Source organism: Ochotona princeps, chromosome 4, assembly GCF_030435755.1.
Source record: "Ochotona princeps isolate mOchPri1 chromosome 4, mOchPri1.hap1, whole genome shotgun sequence".
Lineage (NCBI taxonomy): Eukaryota > Metazoa > Chordata > Mammalia > Lagomorpha > Ochotonidae > Ochotona > Ochotona princeps.
Window position 1 is genome coordinate 28491286 of NC_080835.1, and position 23344 is coordinate 28514629.

The window sequence follows — 23344 nt, forward strand, 5'->3', positions numbered from 1 at the left end:
ACTCCATAAAGTTCTTAGCTAAGAGGATCAGCATATAAGAATCCTATGTACCTACAGCCAATGCAGGCTAACCCTCCACCTGCAGGGCTGGCATCCCATATGGGTGATGGTTCACGTCCTGGTTGCTCCACTTCTAGGACTAAAAAAGCAGGACTGTTTCGGAACTGAAAAAGCAGTGGAGGACAGCCCAACGCCTTGAGGCCCTGCACCTGTGTGGGAAACCAGGAAGAAGCTCCTGGCTCTGGATCAGCTCAGCTTCAGCTGTTGCATGCATTTGGAGAGTGAACCAGTGGATGAACAAGCTCTCTCTGTGGATCTGCCCTTCAAATAAAAATAAATAAATCTTTAAAAAAAAAAAAAACCCTATGTATCCCCTCCAAAGTTATGTTCCAGCCACTCCTTGTTAGGGTTCAGGGCAAAGCTAAGTATTCCATGCCTAAGCACCTTCAAGTTAAGAGGAAACTTACATTCCAGCAAGGCCTCTGGTTGGGGGTGAACAGAGAAGGAATGCAGGACAAGTGGTGGCTTTTCACGTACAACATTTTGGCATAGAATCCAACAGTCCTCTTAATCCATTTGAGCTGTCACAACAAAAATATTATAGACTGGGTGCCTTTACATCACAGCATTTACTTCTCCTTATTCTCAAACCTCCTAAGTCCTAGATCAAGAACACAGCTGATTTCCTATCTGGTGAGGACCTACTTCTTTCTTCATACACAGATGTCTTGTGTCCTTCTAAGGTAGAAACTGGTGAGGGAACTTTCTGGGCCTTTTTAATAAGGAAACCAAAGTCATCAACAAGGGCTCTACCCACATGATCTAATCTCATAACTGCCCCAGCTGCAAATAACACCACACTTGGAACTATATCTCAACATTGGAATGGAATGAGCACATTCAGTTTTTATGAGTCTAAGGGCCAGGCATGATGGCTCAATAGCTAAATCCTCACCCTGCAAGCACCAGGATCCCATACAGGCACCAGTTTGTGTCCCACCTGCTCTACTTCCCATCTAGTTCCCTGCTTATGGCCTGGAAAAGCAGCAGAGGATGGCCAAAAGCCTTGGCACACTATACCCGTGTGAGAAACCCAGAAGCTCCTGGTTCCTGGCTTTAGACCAGCACAGCTCCAGCCATTGTGGCTACTTGGGGAGTGAACCAGTGAATAGAAGATCCTTCTATCTCCTTCTCTCTGTAAATCTGCCTTTCCAATAAAAATGTCTTAAAAAAAAAAGTTTGAGAATTCTGAATTTGTTCCCTGCCTTCCAAGGTCAATATGAAGGCATATTTATCATGAAAGTATCAAGGTAAGACATTAATATTTTTTTAAAGATTTATTTACTTTTATTAGAAAGTCAGATTCACACAGAGAGAAAGATCTTCCATCCGCTGGTTCATTCCCCAAGTGGCCACAACGACCAGAGAGCTGAGCTGAATTGGAACCAGGAACTTCCTCCGAGTCTCCCACGTGGGTGTAAGGTTCCAAAGCTCTGGCCGATCCTCGATGCATTATGATTAATAAGCAGCCATATCCAAACTAGGAGCCTCTATACTGAGGCTTTTCAACCCCACCCACTTCTCATGCCCTATAATTTTCAATGATTACTCCTCTTTCTTAAAAAAAAAAAAGCTTTCTCTAGTGTAACAAACTTGGACTTTATATCTAAAATCCCTATTTTCTTTTTCATGTGTTATTTAACTTTATGATACATTTACGTATTAGGTTCCAATATTCTCTTCTGCAACAACTATGTCAATCAGTGGACTCTGCACCAGCCTCATCATACCTGACTGTTGCTGATGATATGTTGGAGCTTCTAATTGATCGAGGTGACGCTCTGCTGGCTCTGCCTTCAAACCTGAGAGGGCCTCCCTAAGAGGCCGTTGAACTTGAACTGGACAAGTGGGATGCTGGACTCTGTATGGTGTAAACTTTTAATTAGGGAATCTCAACGGAACTTGAGCTGTGGTTATGCATCAAGGTGAAGGAATTCATGAAGGGGGAAGGGTTTGGGGTGAAGGGGGGGGGAATCCCAGTACCTATGAAATTGTGTCATGTAATGCAATGTAATTAATGAATAAATGAATATTAAAAAAATAAATAAATAAAACTCTGAAAATACATCTTTAGACTAGTCATTAAAAGCTCTCAAAGAAAGGCTGTTCCATACTCTTGTCTGAATTATTAAAATTGAAATGTAACAGCTGCACGGCCTCAGTGAACAGGTGCAGACAAAGCATCAGTTCGAAGATTGCCGCGGGTCAAATACTCTCACATGCTGTGGCTCTCTGCTGTCAACAGTTCACATGGGTCAAGGGCTATCCAACATTATCAGTGAACCTGTAACATATAATAGAAAAAGGAAGAAATACTGCAAACACCACAGAGGTCAATTTCTTAAAGTTAGCTTTTATTCTTTTGATCTAAATCCAATGAGAATGAATCAATTCATGTAATTGTGAACATATCATATATCTATACAGAAATAAATAAATAAAATAAGGCCAAGAGTTAAGCAGAATCCTGCAGAGCCTGACAACACACTGATAACTATGGAAGAAGCCACCTAGACTCGTACTGACTCCAGAGAGAGGAGTGTGGGGATGTGCTACTTTTGTAGACACACCTTCAGTTTGTTCAGACCACACCAACTGCAAGTTTGGCACATGAGTACCCAGTGTGCTCTCCAGTACTGAAATGACAACACACCAACAGCTGACTTAGGTCAAGCTTTGCCTTAGCCCAAACTCACTGCTGAAATAGCAGAAGTCTTCTCAGGTTCAGAGAGAATAAACAAACTTTGTAACTCTCAGATGGACAGACACAAAGCTAGATTATAAAGTCTGCAAATAAATATCCAATCCTTCAGTGCACAGAATATGTCCATACCAAAAGCACTAAACACTTTCAGGGAACCATGGCTTCACCTAATCAACGAAACAAGGTTCCACAAACTGACCATAGAGCAACTGATGTTTGCAAACTTTCAGGTTTAAGGAAACTCAGTGGGCTTCAAGAAAATACAGAGAATTCAATATACAAACAGAAGCTTATAAAGGACTATACTACTGTAATATAGGGGAAATTGGGTGGGGAAGGTTTTGGGGAGGGAATGAGGGAAATTCCAGAGCAAAAAAGATTTTTAAAGGCCAAGGAGAAATCCTTGAGCTGAAAGTACAGTGAGCAAAATTAAAGACAAAATAGAAGGCATTAATAGTAGAATAGGCCTGACAAAACGAAAAAATCAGTGATTTCCAAGGCACGGTATTTGAAAATATGCAGAGGAGAGGACAAGAGACAGGGGGAGAGATGCGGAAAGAGAGGGGAAAGGGGAGCAGGGAGAGAGAGAGAGAAGGAAAGAACAAAAGAGAAAAAAAGAAAGGGAGAGGAGGGAAAGCAAGTAAGGAGGAGAGGAAAAGAGAGGAGGAGAGAAAAGCTTACAGGAACTTTGGGATGTATTGAAATGGATGTATCTGGAAGACATTAGGCTGAATGGTATACACCAAACACAGAAAGACAAATGCCTCTTGATCTCCCTTACATGTTAAAACAAACAAAAAAAAAAAATAGAAGAAAAGCAAGCAAAACAACAAAGAAATGTCTGTGTATATCAGGGTTGTGCAATCACAGCTTTGTTAAACTTAAGTTTTATATATTTGTAAAACTAACAGCTAAGAGTAATATACTACTATGGTTTTCACAGTGATTATTTTAAAATTTATTATATATAAGAGAAATATTTGCAGTAGATTACTATTTTTAATACCTGCCTATATTCCTGTTAAATTACAGTCTTTTTATTTTTTGCTTGTGGAACTCTTTCTTTAGTGAAGCAACAAGGCTTTGACTGTAAAGGAAATTTAAAAAGTTATCTCAAAAGTTAAAAAAGAAACTGAAAGGAAATATAATTATACTCTTGAAATTATCTATGAACTATATGCAACCTGTTCTTTTCATCTTAACATTATAGTAACATGAGAATTGTGCTGCAGTAGTCAACATGCATTTTCTGTGATCCTGACACCCTAATGTATCATTAAGTTCCTATAAAATTTAGAGTATTGTGTTAGCAGGTAGATTGAGTTTTTTCTTTTAAAGACTTATTTATTTTTATTGGAAAGTCAGATATACAGAGAGGAGAAGAGACAGAGAAGAAGATCTTCCATCCACCAATTCACTCTCCAAGTGACCACAACGGCTAGTGCTGTGCCGATCTGAAGCTAGGAGCCCAGATCCTCTTCTGGGTCTCCAACGCGGCTGCAGGGTCCCAAGGCTCTGGGCCTTTCCCAGGCCACAAGCAGGGAGCTGGATGGGAAGCGGGGCTGCCAGGATTAGAACCGGCAACCATATGGGATCCCGGCACGTTCAAGGCGCTAGACTACTGCACTAGGCCCTAGATTGAATTTTAAATGATTAAAAATATTAACTTTTAAACAACAACAACAACAAAAAATCACACCATGCAAGATATTAAATACCATTAAAATCTGCTTTCAACTAAATCTTGGATTTTAGTTCATTAATCTTGTACTTCTTAAGATTGTTTATGTTTCGATTAATTTTTCTTTTATTTTCCAATTCATTTATTCTTAACAACTGTAATAATTCATTTTATCCATACATGTATGCCTGAATTATTTTCTGTGTCACAAACAGTCAATGCTGTTGTGCTTATGTAATCAACTACTTTCAAATTAATTTCTTAAGCTCAGTAATGGAACATAGAACCTCTTTTCATTGTGTCAGATTCTTGAAATTGACCATTAATTTAGCATTATCCTTGGTGCAGAGTATGGAGCAAGTGCCTGGAAAAGATATATATTTTTCCATGTAGCAACTTAACCCAGCCACTACTTTTTGGCTTAACAAGAAATTTAAAAAATACAACTCTTAAAATCCCTAAATAGTATTCGAGACTATTTCTTTAAGAATTATACTTTCAACCTAGTTAAATGTGTACATTAAGCTCTGTTAATAGAAACCGTTACAATCTGAAGTTGTCTTTATTAATTCATTTATCCATTCTCTCAATATTTGTTAGGGTTAATATATACTACATTTCTATGTGTATTCAAGATGTTGTGGATGGTGAGTTTATTGCTAGGAGGAAGACACAAGTATTTGAATTCTAGTACCTACTTTAACAAATGTTATATATACAGGAGATACATGATAAATAAATATATACAGAGATTTATGGGGAGACTGCATATCATAGTACCTGGCTTTGGGTAATTTTGCCCTAATTTGTAATTTCATCTGTGCTATTTATGATCTATGTAACCTAGGAGAAGTGACTTAACCTATTTTAAATTATTCCTTACTTGTAAATATTTGAATATCTACTAGTAGGAAAGAAACATGAAATGAAAACACTAAAAGTGAAGGATTTACCCATCTTGTTACATGTGGTGCCGTATGTACAAGATACAGTTAGAGAAACATGCATGCAGTTATATAAAAATATTGACACTATACAAATTTAATTTTTATTGTTGGGCCAAAATCTTCAAAATGGTGTTTGTATTTTGGATATGTGCTTTCTATTATTTGTTCATTACTGTGTATATTCAGTGTTTTAAGGTTTAAAATGCATTTATATTCAAAAGTATACTAAGATATCCAAATGAAAATAGATATATAACATTCATGTCTTACTATATTTTGAGATAGGAGAAAGTCAGTGTTTTTCCCCATGCCTCATCTGATACCATGTTTTAGACATCAAGTGCTATCATAATTCAGCTCTAACACTATTGACCTGGAATTAATATCAGATCCCACAGGTTAAGGATTCAGTTCTTAACAGCAGAAGTCAATTGCAGGCCTAAGTTTGTGGACTGTGCTTTTTAGTTACATTATTTTTTTAAGATTTTTATTTTATTTATTTGAAAGGCAGAGTTTTACACATACACAAACGAGAAAATAAAAAGTCTTCTATCTGCTAGTTCACTCTCCAAATGATCACCATGGCCAGGGTTTGGCCAAGAGCTGGAGCTAGAAGGAAGCTGGCTGAGCTGGGCTGTATGGTGACATACAAGAGCTGAGACTGAAGGCCGCCATGCCAAGTAGGGCTGCTGTCCCTGCTGGCACACATGAGAGCCGGGACAGGATGTGGGATACTCCCAGCTAGGTTAGATTGCAACATACAACAGCAAGAGCTGAGACTGTGGGTAACCCATGCCAGGCTGGGTTAAAGGACCCACCAACACGCACACGATCCAGAACTGAGAACAGGCCTAGTAGGGGAACTCTGGGGACTCTCCCATTGGTGAATGCAAGAGAAGAGCTGTGGGTGGACCAGGCTGTGCAAGCGTACAGCTCTCACTGGCATGGGTGTGGGCTGGGTCTGAGAGTAGGCCAGGCTGGCCCAGCCTCCAGCATTCACTGGCACTCTTGAGAGCCAGATTGGGGATGGGACAGGCAGGGCTAATCTGCAGCACTCATCAGGTCACATGAGAGGGGGTAAGGAAGTGGGCCAGGCTAGCTAGGTCACAGTATCTGCCAGGTAGTGCCAGAACTAGAGACTAGTTAGCATGCGAGGCTGGGCCACAGCACCCGTGGGCCCATGCAAGATCCAGGACTAGGAGCAGGCTTGGTAGGGGAACCTGGGAAGGATTTCCAGTAGGCCATAGTACCTGCTGGTGAGTGTGAGGGGCAGGTCAGGCCAGGTTGGGCTGCAGCACATATTGGCATATGTATGAGCCAGGCCTAGCAGTGGCCTGGGCTGAGCCAGTGCATAGCACACACACTGGAGTGAGAGCCACAATGGAGGCAGGTCAGGCTGGGTTGGATCACAATACCTGCCAGTTCATATTAGGGCTGGGACAAGGCTAGGCCCGGCAAGGCTGCTGCACCTGCCAACTGGAGCTGGAACTAGACTGCGGGCAAGTTGGGCTTAGCCAGGTTGTAGCACCTACTGGCAAACGCCAAGAGTGGAGGCAGGCCTTTCTAGACTGGGCCACAGCAATTTGGGAGTAGACCTGGCAGGGAAACTGAGGGCACTCTCCTGCTCAGCTATACCTCTTGCTGGTGAGCATGAAATTCAGAACTTGGGGTAGGCTATGCTGGATGAGGCGGCTGCAAATGTTGGCATATGTGTGAGCTAGGTCTGGTGGCGAGTTGGGCTAAAGAAAGATACAGCACTCTTAGGTGGGTCAAGAGGTAGACGGAATGTGGGCTGGGTCAGGCTAGGCTGCAGCTTGAGGCTGGCATGTTCAAAAACTGGGACTGAGGGTAGGCCTCGTGGGGGTTACCGTGGATTGTTCTCACTAGGCCACAGCATCCTCTCGTATGCAGGAGGATCAGGTCTGTGGAAGGCTGGGTGGACTGCAGCACCTGTGGGGCTCAGGTAGAACTGACAAGGCAGCTGCAATCCCAGTGTGTACTCTGGCTGGCACAGGTGACAAACTGAACTTGACTCTGCACTGGCAAGGACACACAAGAGTCAAGTTTGAGGTCATCCCAGATGAGGTTTCTCAACCAACAGCCCAACTGGACAGCTGGACTCAGAACCCAGCCTCCCTGGAAAATCACAGGATGTGTAGTCTGACCTTGGAGTGCATGTATCGGGACTGGACCTCCTCAGTTTGCTCAGGCCTATGCAGTGCATAGCATGTCCAAATGTATACAGGACTTGATGGCCAGCTCATCTAGCCAGCAGGAGACTTCGATTTCATCAGAGGAGTCAAAGCAGAACAGGTTGGGCAATTCTCCTGGCCAAGCTTGGCGGTCTATCCCTGGGTCTGTGGATGCTCTAAGTAAAGTGCTGCAGGCTAGACTACATTGGAAAGATTTTTTTCAACCCTGGAGCCACAAAACCAATAACTTTTCAGAAATTCCAAAACCACTAATGTAGCACATTCAGAACACACTTCCCCACATCAGCATCTCTAAGACATCGAAGGACCAACCCCCTCCCTGGGTGCTCATGTACCTTGACAGCAAGAAGCAGACCCCTCTCTCTTTGCCCATTTGGACACAGGTGAAAAAAAAAAAAAGGCTGAAATATTTGCCCCACCCACCTTCCTCCATACATGACCCTCCCAAACCTAATTAGAGGCCCACATTGGTGTATATCCCTCTCAACTATGTAAACAATATTAAAAAGAAAATTAAAAAAAAAATTTTAAAAAAAGCTTGCCCAGAGAAAACAGTAAAGCACTTAAACTAAAAAAATAAAAACAAATAAATACCATTCTGTTTACTTTGATTCACTCTGTAAACCACAATTTCAAAATATTCCACAAATATTTCATGCAGAATTTAATTCAATGTAAGAGATTTCCTAACTCACATTTTTAAAGATTCTTTTTTTTTCATTGAGAGATAGTTTATTTGCAAAAATATTTACCCAGTACAAGTGTACGGTTTGATGGATATTTGTACATACAATAGTTACCTCTTATCCATTAAGGATATACTCCAAAATCCCTCACCTCCAATCAATGGAAGCCTGAAACTTAGAACAATGCCAAACCTTGTATACACTGTGTATGAATGAGTGAGGTTCAAACCTTCGTGCATAACCTGCTTTGTCTTTTAATGCTCTTTTCCCACAATACTGACATCTTCGATATACCAGATTAAGGCACTGTAATATAATGACAGTAGATTTAGTAATTGACATAGAGCTCTACCAAGTGACTAACAATGTGATACAATGAACAAAGGGATCATTACCAAGAGGGAGAGAAAATGTCTTAAGAGTACATCACACTCCTCAGAACACCGTGCAATTTAAAACTTATGAATTACTTACTTGTGGAATTTTCTGGTTAACAGTTCTGTATCACTCTTGACAAACTGGTAATGAAGAGTGAGACAAGCACAGCCACAGAGGGGAGGGACCACTGAGTCACATAACCACCATCATAATCAAGACAAACAACATTCCAACACGTGAGGAACTTGCCTCTAGCGTCAATGTCCTCTTCTGACTGTGGCCTCAGGCAGCTACCTACAGATGTAGTCTTAAGGTTTCCTGACTCTGTAGCAGCAGTGGGTTCACAGAATTCAAAGAAAATCTGAGTGATGTGTGTTAAATTACCTTCCAGCAAAATCATAGGCTGGGGTAAAGTCAACCAGTCAGAAATTTCCAAATTAAGGATTCTATTTGATTTGCTGTAAATAAAGCACTTGGTAACAGTTTACATTAACAAGAAGACAGGTCAGTGTAGCACAATGTTTTAATGGTTTAGCACTAATGTCTTAAAGAATGATTACAGTCAAAAGACTGTGAAAATGACAAGGCAAATGTCTCAACTGGAAGAAAGTTAAATTCATCCAATCCAAGAATCAATTTTACAAATATGCAACCACCTATAAAGCAGATTTGCCACTGTTACTTTAAGAGACAAAGTGATGGCTGACATTTTCCCCTATCTTCCCAAATGTCTGCATCTTCACAGAACATTCAGCCATAGACAGATTAAAGTGTTATTTTCACTGTGTTAAAAATTAAAACCTGACCCATGCCAACCTTCAGCTATACAAAAGTTTTTTTACTCAAGCATGTACTTTGTCCCGAGCACTATTTTAAGCAACTGGTGTGTACAAGTCCTGTGGATCTATTTAATATTTAACAATTATATACCTACAATTAGGCTGCCATAATTATTTGTTCAATAAATATGTAAATAATCCCTGGCTTTTCTTTAATTTACATTGGTGTGAACTTTAGACATATTTAGTAGGAAACCATACTTTGAATTTTGGTCTTTTCCTATGTGTGGTGCGGCAATGGCCATCTGAAGTTCCCAAGCAAGTTTCAGTAACCAATACTTCACATTATACTTCTAAGCTATGTTGTTTGGTAAGTTAGGTTTATTAAATGTGCCTAGCAATTAAAACATGGCTAAGATGCCTGTATTCCACACTATTCAGTCCTGGCTACCAGTTCCAGCTTCCTGCTGATGCAAATCCTGAGACACAGAAGAGATTATTCAAACATTCGGGCTTTTGCCACCCATGGGTGAAACCAGAGTCTGGGCTATTGTAGGCTTTCAAGTAGTAAAACCAGCAAGGTGAGTTCATCCTCACTTGCTCTCTGCCACTTAAATTTTAAAAAGGAATTATAGAGGCGTGGAGCGCGCAGGATGTGCGGGGCTGCCGCGACCCTCCGTGGCAGTGCTAGGCCCGGGAGGCGGGCCTGGGTCACCAACGCGCCCCCGTGGAGCCGTGCAGGAGTCCCTGGGCTTCAAGGTGGCCGTGACTGCCTCCATCGTGAGCTGTGCTATCATCCTGCTCATGTCCGTGGCCTTCCTCACCTGCTGTCTCCTTAAATGCATGAAGAGGAGTAAGCAGCGGCGTTCTAACAGGTCAACCCAGCTGTGGCACCAGCTGAGAGGTGAGGACCTGGAGAGAGTGCAGGCTGCGTATCTGGGCATCAAGGGCCTCAACTTCAACAACAGCAACAGCAGCCCAAGGAACCAGCGTGCTCAAGCGCATGACAATCACGGCTTCACCAGAGAGCTCGAGGGCATCAGAGACCTGGACGGTGTGACCCCCAGCGTGAACAAGGACCTCAGGAGCCTTGCACTTGGTGCTGTGAGTCCCAGCGGCCCCTCCAGCGGCTCCCACGCCTGTGTGATGGTGCACACAGAACAACTGGGGCAGACCCTCTCTGCACCCGGGCCAAGCACAGCTCACTTTCCAGGATGACCACGCTGCCAGGACCAGTGTCACCATCCACACTGGGAGAGCCAGGCTGACTGACCACCCGCGATGGAACGTGTCTAGCTGGAGACTGGTCTGGGAAGTCAGCCTCTGGGTGCAGGGTCTCCCGGGGTTGCCTTGGTGCTGAGCGCTGGTCGGTCCCAAGCAAGCCCAGCTGCAACGATTTTATAGTGGCTCATTTGCAGCTCCTGCTTGGGTTAGCACAGTGGTGTAGCCTCCCTCTAACCAGGGTTCCTTAGAGACTGGGAGACATTTCAGGCAGATCTAGTTTTTGCATAGTAGATTAAGAGCAATAAAGTTCCTTTCAGCAACAACAACAACAAAAAAAGGAATTATAAATGTATTTTATATTAACAATATTTTCATTTTATGATAGCATAATAGGAAGTAACACCATTAATAACCACGGAGTATCTACATTTGTATTTTGCTTCTAAGAAAATTGAACCAAAAGTTACAGACACTAATACATGGTAGAACAGGAATTCAAATTTAGGAACTAGACTCCAAAGCCCCTACTTTAAACTTGTCACCATTCTCCTCCTTGAATGTAATGCCTCTTTTCCCTAAAGGTGCTGCATACATGCAACAGAAATACTTAGGGACGGTAGGACCCAAATACTTATAAGATAGCCGTCTGCCTGGTTTGACTTACCCAAACATATACAGAGTGTATCAAATTTTATTGAAACTCTAGGTTCATTTCCTAACCAGATAGGGATAGTAATAGTAGCTTTATCTCACAAAGTTAAGTAGGTAAACACACATGAAGTGATTAGAAGAGTATCCTACACAAAGTGCTATACATTAGCCAAATTTGTAATTTAAATATTCACTTAAAATGTCTTACTCCTGGGGCCAGCACTGAGGTGTATTTAAGCCTCAGCCTTGCAATGCAGGCATCCATGAGTGACAGTTTGAGTCCTGGCTGCTCCACTTCCAACCCACTTCCCTGCTAATGCACCTGGAAAAGCTACGGAACATGGTCCAAGTGTTTGGACGTCCTGTCCTCATCCAGAAGACCTAAACAGAGTTCCTGTCTCCTAATATCTGGCCAACTTGGACTATTGCAGCTGTTCAGGGAGTAAACCAGCGAACAGAGCTGTTTCTCTTATCTCCATAAATCTGCCTGTCAAATAAGTAAATCTTTAAAATGTCTAATTCTTGGAGCTGGCATGGTGGCACAGCCAGTTAATCTCCACCCTGTGGTGCCAGCATCCCATATGGGCAGTTCCCTGATAATGGCCTAGGAAAGCAGCAGATGGCCCATGGCCCTGGGTCCTTGTACCCACATCAGAAAACCAGAGGAAGCTCCTGACTCCCAGCTTTGGACCAGCCCAGCTGGTCCATTTGGGGAGTGAAACAGCAGATAGAAGATTCTCTCTCTCTCTCTCTCTCTGTGACTCTATCAATTAAAATATAAATAAATCTTTAAATACATATATAATTTATTCCTGCCACTTTAAAAACCATTTATTTATTTGACAGGCAGAGAGAGGGGGGCACATGCAAGCACTCATCATTGGTTTACTCCTCAAATTGCCAAGGCTAGGTTGGGCCAAAGACAGGAGCTGGCAGTATAATGTGAGTCTCCCTTAAGGGAAACAGGAGCCTAATGACTTGAGCCATCGCCATTGCCTCCCAGAATCTGCATCAGCAGAAGGCTGGAATCAGGAGCTCAACCCAGGAAGCAAACCAAGCACTCTGACGTGACATGCAGGCGCCTTAACCACTAAACGGCTGCTATTATCATTTCTACCACAGTCTCTGTAAGGTATATAAGCAACTTATTATTAAATATCGTGCAACCTATATCACAACTATGCAACAGATAGTTAACATTAACAAGAGCAAAAAAGGTGCTGCGAGTTATAATCTTTTGATTTACTTAAAACACTCCCAGGTTTTTTATTAAAACCACCTGGCTTTGTAATGCAATCAAAAGAGCACTATTAAGAACTGTTCTAAGGGCACATGGTTGGCAAAAATGATCAAAAGATGCCATTTAGGGGCCTGGAGCAATAGCCTAGCGGTGAAAGTCCTCGCTTTGCATGTGCTGGGATTCCACATGGGCACCAGTTCATTTCCTGAACGAACCACTTCCCTTCCAGCTCCCTGCCTGAGTTCTGGAAAAGCAGTAGAGGACAGCCCAAAGCCTTGGGTTCCTGCACCCTCGTGGGAGACCTGGAAGAAGCTCGTGGCTCCTGGCTTTGGATCGGCTCAATTCTGGCCACTGTGGTCACTTGGGGAGCAAACCAGCGGATGGAAAATCTTTCTGTCTCTCCTTCTCTCTGTAAATCTGTCTTTCCAGTAAAAATTAATAAATCTTTAAAAAAAAAAAGATGCAGTTTAGGATATCTGCACTCCATATTTGAGTGTCTAGGTTTGATTCCCAGCTTTGCTCTGATCCCAGATTCCTGGGCTAGTGATGGTCAACTGTTCGGGTCCCTAACCAACGTATGGGGACCTTGACTGAGTTACCTCTTCTGGCTCCAGCTTGTACCAGGCCTGGTTATTGTGGACATCTGGGGAATGAACTAGTAGATGGGAAATACCCCTCTCTCTTTCTCTTTCTCTTTCTTTCTGTGTATCCATTTCGCCTTTCAAACATATCTTTAAAAATTATTTATCAATTTATTTATTTATATTCAAAATTAAGAGAAACAGAGAAAGAGACATACCATGCTCTGGCTGACTCCCAAATGATTTTAACCTTCAGGGCTGAGCCAGCCAAAGTCACAAGTCTGGACCAATTCTACGTTTCTTGTGTGGGTGGCAAGGACCCAAGCACATGAGCCATTATCATCACCTCCCAGGGTGTGCATTAAGCAGGAAGCTGGAACTGGGATTGGAGCCAGGACTCAAACTCCAGGCACTACAATACAGGATCTGCCCCAAGCAGCGTCTTAACCACTGGCCAAATGCTTAGATCTGTTTCCCTGTCTTTCAAATAAGTAAATAATTTAAAACAAAAATCAAAATGAAGAGCTGTTCTTTGTTCCTTTCATTGCAAACACAGTAATTTTTCTCTGACTATAGCAAGGCACCGAATTTACTTTTCAGGACATTAAAGTAGGTTACAGATCTACTTAATACTCATATGTACATAACCAGTTACAATCAAGAGATGCTCTGAATGCTCACATAACTATTAAGTGCTACAATACTTTATAGCATTACAACGTTAAGAGTTTATAGGAAACACGGATTGTTTAAGATAACAGAAAATATTGTAACAGCAACATATAATTTTCAATACAACAATTCTTCTCTAGTTGAATGATATCCCATAATATTGTCAGCATTAATAAAAAAAAAGACATCCAACTTTCAATTTGAGAAAGATTTTTTGGGAAAAATGTTATCGTCACATCGTACAAGCAGAAATTTCTGCATGAAAAGTTGAAATATAAAAAAGGAAAAATTCTAGAGTTTTGACCATTTCAAAGTAACAGGTTATGGTCAAATTGTTATTAGTGGAAAACTGAAATATATTTTTAAATTGATTCATAAACAGAAAAAGCAGTACACATTTTATTCATAAGTAAACTCTATTAATGCAACAATTCTGGGAAATGTTGATTCCATTTTAATTGTACTTTTACATAGTGATTAGGTAACAAATTTAATGGTAATAAAAACGTGTTTATGGCTAATTCTGCACCTACATTCATACATGCATCTTTTAAAATATCTAACATAACCTCATAATGAGTGAATTAATTTTTCTTGTATTGAGGACCTTCAACAAGCACTGAATTTGAAAAATTGAAAAAAGAAAACAGTATTTACCAAATAAGCATGCACTGTAAACTTAGCAACCTACGATTTAGCAATATTTTATTCCAACAACTAATTATGTAGGAGGTGTTAAACTCCCAAGTCTTCTAAAGTACACATAATAAATGTGCCTTTTCAGAAAATTAGATACAGAATGGTACTAGATAAAGTGGTTTTAATCTGTTTTGTGACATTGTTGAAGAATTGAAAAAATATGTTCATTCAAATATGTGAACAAAAATATGAACTTTAGAAGCCGATTTTTGAAAAAAAAAAGCATAAATAATATGGTTTTCCCTTATAATTTTCTCCTTAATTCTGTTACAAATCAAACTGATCAAACAAAAATAAAGAAAATAAATCTCATTCCATTAGCTCTATACGTAATCCGGATCCCTTTAACAAAATAATTGTATCTGGCTTTCCATAATACTTCATTACCCACATGAATGAGATGTTCTGTTGAAAGCTAGAAAAACGAAAATTGTTCCATTAAACAGTAAACTCTCGTGAATAACAATTATAAAAAGAGGTATGGTACAATGAGACAAAGTCTAGAATCAGACAATATATTATATCTAGCTTAGATTTTAACTTTCCACTAGTTGTGTGTTCCTTACAAACCATTTAACTCTAAGTACTAGTTTTCTCAACTACAGAGATAAAATTACCTAGCACATAGGAATGCTGAAAGAATAAAACCAAAAAAGATGTGAAAGCATTTGTAATTTATCAAGTACAACCCATTTGCTAACAATTAGATACTTAGTACTACATACATGCTTCCTTGCCTTACTAAACAGAATATACTCATTATTTAACTCATGGTGATAATTATGAACATAAATTATTGTGCTAAAATGTAACACAGCGACCACTGAAACAACAACCCTAGGTAAAGGAGGCCAAAACAACACTATCACACTAATTGTTTTGGTGGCTACTTATGCTTGTGTTGCCTTCTGCACACTGGCTGGCTGAAATTTCTCATTGGCATAGATAAACATAGCTACCAGCCAGAAAACTACCAGTTCAAATTCTTTTTTAATTTCTTGCATCATTTCCTTTTTTAACCTTCTTTCAAATAGAAAATATTTTTTCAGTTCACAACACACACACATACACACAGAGGAATCACTAACATTTTGCCACCAAACTAGTTGCTGCACCCAACATTTCTTCCTTCTCTTACCAATGAGAGATCTTTCTGCTGAAGACCCGTCTCCTTCTGCTTCTATCAATGATTCTCTCTCCCATGATTTCAATCCCAAGTTTTCTCTTGGCTTTTCCCTATAGAATGTAAACACATCAAGTTTCTCCCAACTTAAAAAAAAAAAAGAACAGGAAAGAAAACCTCAAATTTTTTTTAAGCACATTCTACTACCCTAATTCACCTCACCTAACAGCTATACGTTCCATATCCCAGAGAAGTACCACGAAGCGTGCTACTTGTCGGGGGAGAGTACTCCAGAGGAAAGGGCACATGACAAACAGCTGGCAGGTAGAAGTCACCCCTAAGATAATTTTGAAACAGAGTGAGAGTTGCTCAGGTCAAGCAGGAAACAGGGCACAGTGAATTCTATTAAGCATTTAAGTGGGAAACAATAGCAATTTTATACAAGCTCTTTTAGAAAAGAAAGAAATTGTGATTGCTTTTCAGTTCATTTTACGGAGTCAGTATAATCCACATATTAAATGTAAATATGAACATTACAAGAAAATTATACATCCATACTCAACATGAACTTAAGACATAAAAATCTTTAACAAAATTTAGCTACTAGAATAGTATAATAGATAATACACATAAATTTTCTTTATCCTGCAAACTCAAAAGCAGCTATGTAATTCACCACCTACAGATTAAAGAAAACCAATAAATGTAAGAAATAATCTAACACTTTCAATATCCATTTATCATAAAAAATCTTAGCAGAATATTAGCAGGAAATATTAGAAACAGTAATAGGAAATTTTCCCAGGTTGAAGGAAGACATTTTTAAAAACATGGAGCTAACATTGACCTTAATGGTAAAATATTAAAGGTTTTTCCCCAGAATCAAGATGACAAGACATCATTTTAAACAAACACTGTAATGAAAACATATATCCAGTACATTAAAACAGAAAATGAAATAAAAGTCATACAGATTGCACCTGACCTTAGCCAAAAGGCCAACAAGCGATAAAAGTCATACAGACTGGAAGACAGAATTAAAACTGTCTTTATTTGCAGATGATATAATTATAGTGGTAGAAAACGCCATGCAAATTTAAAGAAATCTACAGAAAGAAATCAGAATTAAAAAGCAAATTTTCCAAGATTATGGAACACAAAATCAGCATATTCTATATACACATAGTGAAACGAGAAACGAAATGAAAAGAAACAGTATTTACTATCGCTTCTCGGCCTTTTGGCTAAGATCAAGTGTAGAAACAGTATTTACAATGAAACTAAGAACCATCAAATACATACCAAAAAAATACAAAGATGTTTAAGACCTCTACCCTGAAAATCACAGAACATGGCTGACAAAAATTAATAACTGAGAACAATTTTATTGTTGAACTAAACTCAAGCTAGAATAACCAAAATAAATGCAAAATAAAATTATAAAATTAAAGAAGTTGTGTTATATGACTTTTAAGACTGACTTTAAGCCTACACTAATCAAGAGATGTCAGGATAGACAAATATACTGCCTATGACAGAGTTTGGAAATAGACTGATATAACCATGACAATTCCAGGAGGAAAGGAAAATACATTAAAAGGATAAAGCTGGTACAACTGGATATCCATTTTGAAAAACATAACCTGTTTTTACACAATACAGAAAAATAGACCTAAAGCTAAGAAAGCAAACTATAATGCCTCTAAGAGCAAACACAGAAGCATGATCTTAGAGAAGACACAGAAAGTGCTAACTAGAAACACACACATTTGAAAACTACATTTCACCACAACAAAAACCTCTGTATATCAAAAACATCATTAAGAAATGATCCAGTAAGCCATAGACTAGCTGATAATACATACAATCTATACACAGGATCAAGAATATATGTAAATTTCTCTTACAATACATACACTTCATAGAAGAAAAGTACACAATTGGTCAAGAATCACACTAAAAAGTTATCTATATTATCTAATTATCTATATTATCATCAGAGAAGTATAAACAATAACAACAACCAAAACACAAACCCATAATGTCACATCACTATAATAAAGATTCTCAGCAGGATGGTGAATTTGGCGATTCGGAAACCCAGAACACATCTGTCATGTTATTTGCACCCAGGATGTAGCTACATAACTTAAAATGCACATCTACACAGCAGGGAATTCTCCTGCCCAGAATGTTAACGGTATCAAAACTGAAAAACTCTAAGAGCCAAAAAGGAAAGACTGACAACATCAAGCGCTGGCAAAGACGTGGAATTGCAACCCTGATACATGACCAATAGGTACATAAAATGGTTCATCCGCTGTGGCGTTTGACAGATTGCAATTAAGTACAGATGACTTCTCATCACCAAATAAAAGCAAAAACAGCTTACAGGATCCTGTATGATCTAGACCAGTCTAGTTTTCCTGCCTCATTTCCTAACTTGTACCAGGATAGCTTACTAGAAATATCTTCAATGAAATCTGATTTGCTCACAAAAACCTTAAAAATTCTAACACAGAACATGTTTTAAGGCACTTACACAGCATCAGTAGTAGTATATTCATGAAAGTCAAACACCTAGTGTTTTCCACAATGAATACTAAACACTTTTGGTAAAATATTACAGCTATTGGGCAGGATCTACAAAAAAAAAAAAACTAATACTATGTGAATAATGGTTCTTTACACTTCTTGAAACTGAAGATCATAAGAGATACGGATGTTGGTTTAAGAAACACTGCAATATAGATTTTAAAGAATGAGTATCTCACTTCAGAAAGACACTATCTATAAAAGATAATTCAAAAAAGTTAGTGGGAAATGGAACCAAAATGTAAGTTTAGGGGTTGGAGCTGTGCTACAGCATATTAACTCACTGCCTACAATCTAGCATTACATATGAGCACTGGTTCAAGTCTCACACACTGCATTTCCAATCCAGCTTCCTGTTAATGACCCTGGGAAAGCAGCCGAAGATGGTTGAAAGACTTGTCCCTGCCACAAATGCAGAGATCCAGATGGAGTTTCAGGTTCTATCAAGAGATGGAAGATCTCTTCCTCTCTCTCTATAGCTCTATCTTTGCAATAAATAAAACCATCTTGCAAAAAGAAGGTGAGAGTCCAGTGTGATAGCCTAGTGGCTAAATTCTCGCCTTCCATCTCCCGGGATCCCATTTGGGCATCAGTTTGTATCCTGGCTGCTCCATTCCCCATACAACTCCCTGCTTGTGGCCTGGGAAAGCAGTAGAGGACGGCCCAAAGCCTTGGAAACCTGCACCTGTGTGGGAGACCCAGAGCAAGCTCCTGGCTCCTGGCTATGGATGGGCTCAGCTCCAGCCATTGCAGCCACTTGGGAGTGAACCAGCAGATGGAAGATATTTCTGTCTGTATTTCCTTCTCTCTGTGTATTTGCCTTTCCAATAAAAATATACATTATATATAATTAAAAAGGTAATTAATTTGGTACAGAAAAATTTGAGATTTAAGCATACAAGAAATGTTTAAAAAATGGAATCTTCAAAAATATGGAAAGTGCATGCAATTAAAAATATATGCTGCACTTCAAAATTTTTGTACTGATATAAAGTTATCTTGTATTCTATTTCGATGAACTTTTCAAAGTAGCCTCATATTTGCAAATACAATTCATTTAAAAAAAGGTTGGAGTCAACTAAAAAACAGTACACATGGCCTGAATCAGTAGTAACCCATGGAAATGTAATATAAGCTGTGAATGCAGCATACATAGACAATACACTTCTTTAAAAACCTAGGGATGGGTGTGATATAGTGGGTTCAAGCTGCTGCCTGGGACATCAAGTGCCTAACCCACGCCCTCCTCTAAGCTTTCAACTCAAGTCTCTTGCTAACATACCTGAGAGACAGCAGATGGTGGCCCAAATATTTGGATTTCTGTCACACATGTGGCAGACCCATCGAGGTTGCTAGCCCTTGGCTTTGCTCTGGCCTAGCCCTAGATATTATGGGTGTCTGAGGAGTGAACAGACAAATGAAGATCTCTCCCTGTGTGTCACTCTTTCACATAAATAAATAAATCTAAATAAAAGCAGACAAAACAAATGCTAATTACATATGCAAACAAAACACACACTTTGTGTATGCAATAGCTGACATATCTAAAATACTCAATGTGCAGTCAACATTTAAAAATCTTATTGTTTTACCTTTTCTTTGTACTAAGCCTTCAAAACCCAACGTGTACTTCACACTGCACATCTCGATTTGGACTAGTCCTATTCCGAGTGTTCCATTACTGAATGTGGATAATGGTTACTGGATGCTGATGCTGTTTATTATGTAATAGCATTGTTAAGCATTTTAACTGTACTACTCCATTTAATTCTGTCTGAGGCACAAACACCTGGGAAGGTTACTTGTTCAAGTTCTCAAAGACAATGGGTTTCAGGATTCTCACTCCATCAGCCTGAAAAGATCTGCTATTAATCATAACACTGTCCTGCCTCAAATCACGTGGTTTTTAAAAATGTTGGAATTTTCATCACATCAAATTAATACTCTGCTGTGATTAATACTTTTATTAAAAGATTGATTTGTTTGAAAGACAGAGTTACAGAGAGAGGGAAAGATCTTTTTATTTGCTGGTTTAGTCCCCAAATGGCTGCAACCATCGGGGGGCAAGTCCAACAAATGTCAGAACCTACTCCACTGGGATCTCCCTGGTGGGCTCAGGGACCCAAGGACTTGGGCCATTGGCTGCTGCTTCCCAGGGCGCATCATCAGGGAGCTGGAGCAGAGCTGGAGAAACTGGGACACAAACCAGGCACGGTGACTTCACCCGGTGCCACAACACACGGATCCTTTGCAAGAAATACTTTGACATCTAAATCGTCAGTTATACTTGCAAACAGAGTTTCCCTCCATGGCTGAAAACAAAGAGAAAGCTTACCTTTAATACAAGCTTTTGATATTTTTGCCTGAGGTCTGACACGTTTTCAGAGGGATCTGCCCCCAGAATGCTGTACCAATCCTTCCTTGGCATCTGTTCAGAGGCCATCATCCATTGTGCCAAGTGGGTCCTCTCGGGGCAGCTGAAGGGAGAATGATAGGAATGCATTACAGCTTGCTTGCACCAAACTACTTATGCCCTAAGTGCTTTAAAGGTATACATAATCAGCTGAGCGCTGATTATAATTCAAGCCTGAGGGAACACATTTTCACTTAAAGCACTCCAAGAACTTAACTTGTAGGTATACAGGCAACTGTGGAAAATCTTAGTTATTTGACAAGTTAGGCTTGTCTCTAATGAGTAACAGCATAATACAATTTGGTAAGAAACCAGGTGGTGCTAAGCTTTAGGGTAAAATCGATACACAAATAGGTTCTCATTAACATCTTATTAACATACAAAATGAACTAGTAAAAAAAAATAGTTCTGATAGAACACTAAAGAACTAGACTGGAGAGCATTCCGTGTAATTTTTTCTTCCAGTTCACTCCTTACATATGACCTGGAAAGGCTCCTCCTGTTCATAAGGTCAGTTCGCGCAGATGAGCAGGATTCCCTCCATGTACCCTCAGATCTCTCAAAAGAGCCCCCGGAAACTGTCCACTCGGAACTGTCAGTCACCGCACCAGGAACACCCCACACCCGGCCACTTCCCGCGAGGGAAACCCACTGGATGGGCAGCCGGCTCAGGCAGCTTTGCCTCTGAAGGGGCTGGTGGCCCTGGCGGCTTCCACCGTCACACGCGGCCAACTTACCCCCAACACGGTTTCCGACTCGGTGGGAACCTTCTGCCTGGACTCGGAACCGCCTTCTTTTTCCGCCGGAAGTCCCGGCTCTGAAGAGACCGCGTTTCTAGTCGAACCGTAGAGGCCGACGCACCGCTCGCCAGCGCCGCTCCTCCCAGCACGACGGTCGCTATGGTAACCGGCCAGCCCCGCGCGGGATCTCTGGAGCGGTTAGTGTCTGGAGCTGAGGAGAAATAGCGTCGCTCCCGTGGCTCTAACTCTCCTCTGTAAATATTGCCTCTTTTAGTCACGGCGTGCAGCCCCCTACCCCCGCCGTGCCCCGGAATCCCGACTTTCATTTTTTCCAATCTTCCTCAGGATTGCCTCTGCTTGCTCGGCTCCGCTCCTACGCGTTGCTTTTGGCCCGTGCCTGTATATGTTTATGGGGAGCAGCGGGGAAGGGAATGTGAGGAAAAGGGAGAGACAGGATGCCACCCTCCTCTCTGGACACTTAAGGTTAACATTCCAAAACTCAAAGAAGCAGGGAGCTTCAAAAAGCTCCGTGCGAAATAGGTTTGGGTTTTGCTGAAGAGGTTACCCACCCGTTTAGTAATTATTTTCTGAAAAAAAAAGAAAGAAACCTACTGTTTTTCAAATATTAGTCAGTTTTAAAAAAAATCGAAACCTTAACGTTCGTTTTCTCTCCGGCTTTGCCGTATGTGTGCTGGGTAACACCGCTAAGGTAGGTATTAGTATTCTCACCTTGTCGATGAGGATACAGAGTGAATTGGCTAACTGCACAGCCCGGGCTCTTAGCAAGTTGGCTGTTCCTGTGAAGATATGCCAAGTTCCACACTCACAGACGAGCAGAGGAACCAGCTTCCCTTAAGGAGCGATTTACAGTGCCCCCTAAGTAGCTGTGGAGTGGTGGTGGTCGTAGGGTAGGTTGCCACTATTTTTGCTGTCGCCCCACTCCTTCCTGACCCTCCCTCGTTCTCTCTGTGTTGCTTGCTGTCTGTTGACCTTCCTTCCAGTACTGTACCCAGGGGTGGAAAGTGTAGTTTTTAAATACACACACACAATGACAGATGGTTTTGTAGTTGTTACTGCTTAGCATTGTTTTTCTTCTCTTTAATGTTTGGCCAAGTCTAAGTCAAAGTAAACTTGAGCACACTGAGTGAAATATTCTAGTATGATTACTTGTTTTATGGTGGTATGAATTATAAAAAAAAAAGTTTAAAAACCTGCAAGTTACAATATCTAAAAAAATTACAGTAGCTTCTACACAGGATTTAAAGATAGGCCACAAAAGTATGATACTAGCAGCAGATATGATTTTAGTCTTTGCTATGGTGTATCATTTTGGTAGTCCTATACATACACCCAAAGCCACAAAATGAGATGTTACTACCTTCTTGTGGACACTATCAGAATGGTACCATTGGAGCAAGCTCTCTCTCATACTTTTCCAGCTCCACTTCTTCATTCTTCCTTGTATAGGTTTTCAGGTGCTCTTTTATTTATTTATTTATAGTAAATGCAGTTTATTTAATCCCTTAATGTTATGTTGTCTCTTGTATTTCATTTATTTAGTTTTGGGAGAAGTGTAGATCTTCCCCAGACACCAACAATGCACAAATGTTAAGTCATTCCAAGCTGTTGAGACAGTAAGAAGAGTGAAACAGCAGATGAAAAAAAAATCTCTCTTCCTCCCTGTCTTGTCCTGGTTCCCTCTTCCTTCCCCCGCCCCCATTTCCTTTCACATACGTGAAAATAAACAACTGGGTAAATATGAGCTTTTAAAAAAAGCAAGAAAAAGTTAAATGACAAGTGTGAGTCACATGTGTCATTTCATTTTTATCCTTCAGGATAACTTTGACTATGACTTGTCTCTTGTGTTTCTGCATTAATTTTTCTAGCATCTTTTCTTTTTGAATGGGTTCATATTGAAATTGTATTTAACTTTTGATAATATGGACATTTATATGAGA

The 23344-nt window shown here is 40.3% G+C and overlaps 1 protein-coding gene and 1 pseudogene across 3 annotated transcripts in view; one reads left to right on the plus strand and one right to left on the minus strand.

The window, feature by feature from the left end:
• Nucleotides 1–21533, minus strand: part of DNAJC24 (DnaJ heat shock protein family (Hsp40) member C24) — a 53826-nt gene extending 32293 nt beyond the window's left edge. Inside the window, exons 1-2 of one of the 3 annotated variants that reach the window (XM_004585433.3) lie at nucleotides 21384–21533; nucleotides 20569–20710 (exon numbers count right to left, since the gene is read on the minus strand). In XM_004585433.3, coding sequence (XP_004585490.1) covers nucleotides 20569–20679 — 111 coding nt within the window. In that variant the 5' untranslated portion in view covers nucleotides 20680–20710; nucleotides 21384–21533. Of the gene's footprint in view, nucleotides 1–20568; nucleotides 20711–21079; nucleotides 21204–21298; nucleotides 21359–21383 lie in introns of those variants that run through there. The other 2 variants (XM_012927062.2, XM_058663220.1) reach the window with 2 other exon arrangements.
• Nucleotides 10102–10721, plus strand: LOC105941838 (sushi domain-containing protein 3-like; annotated as a pseudogene).
• Nucleotides 21534–23344: the final 1811 nt, after the last annotated feature.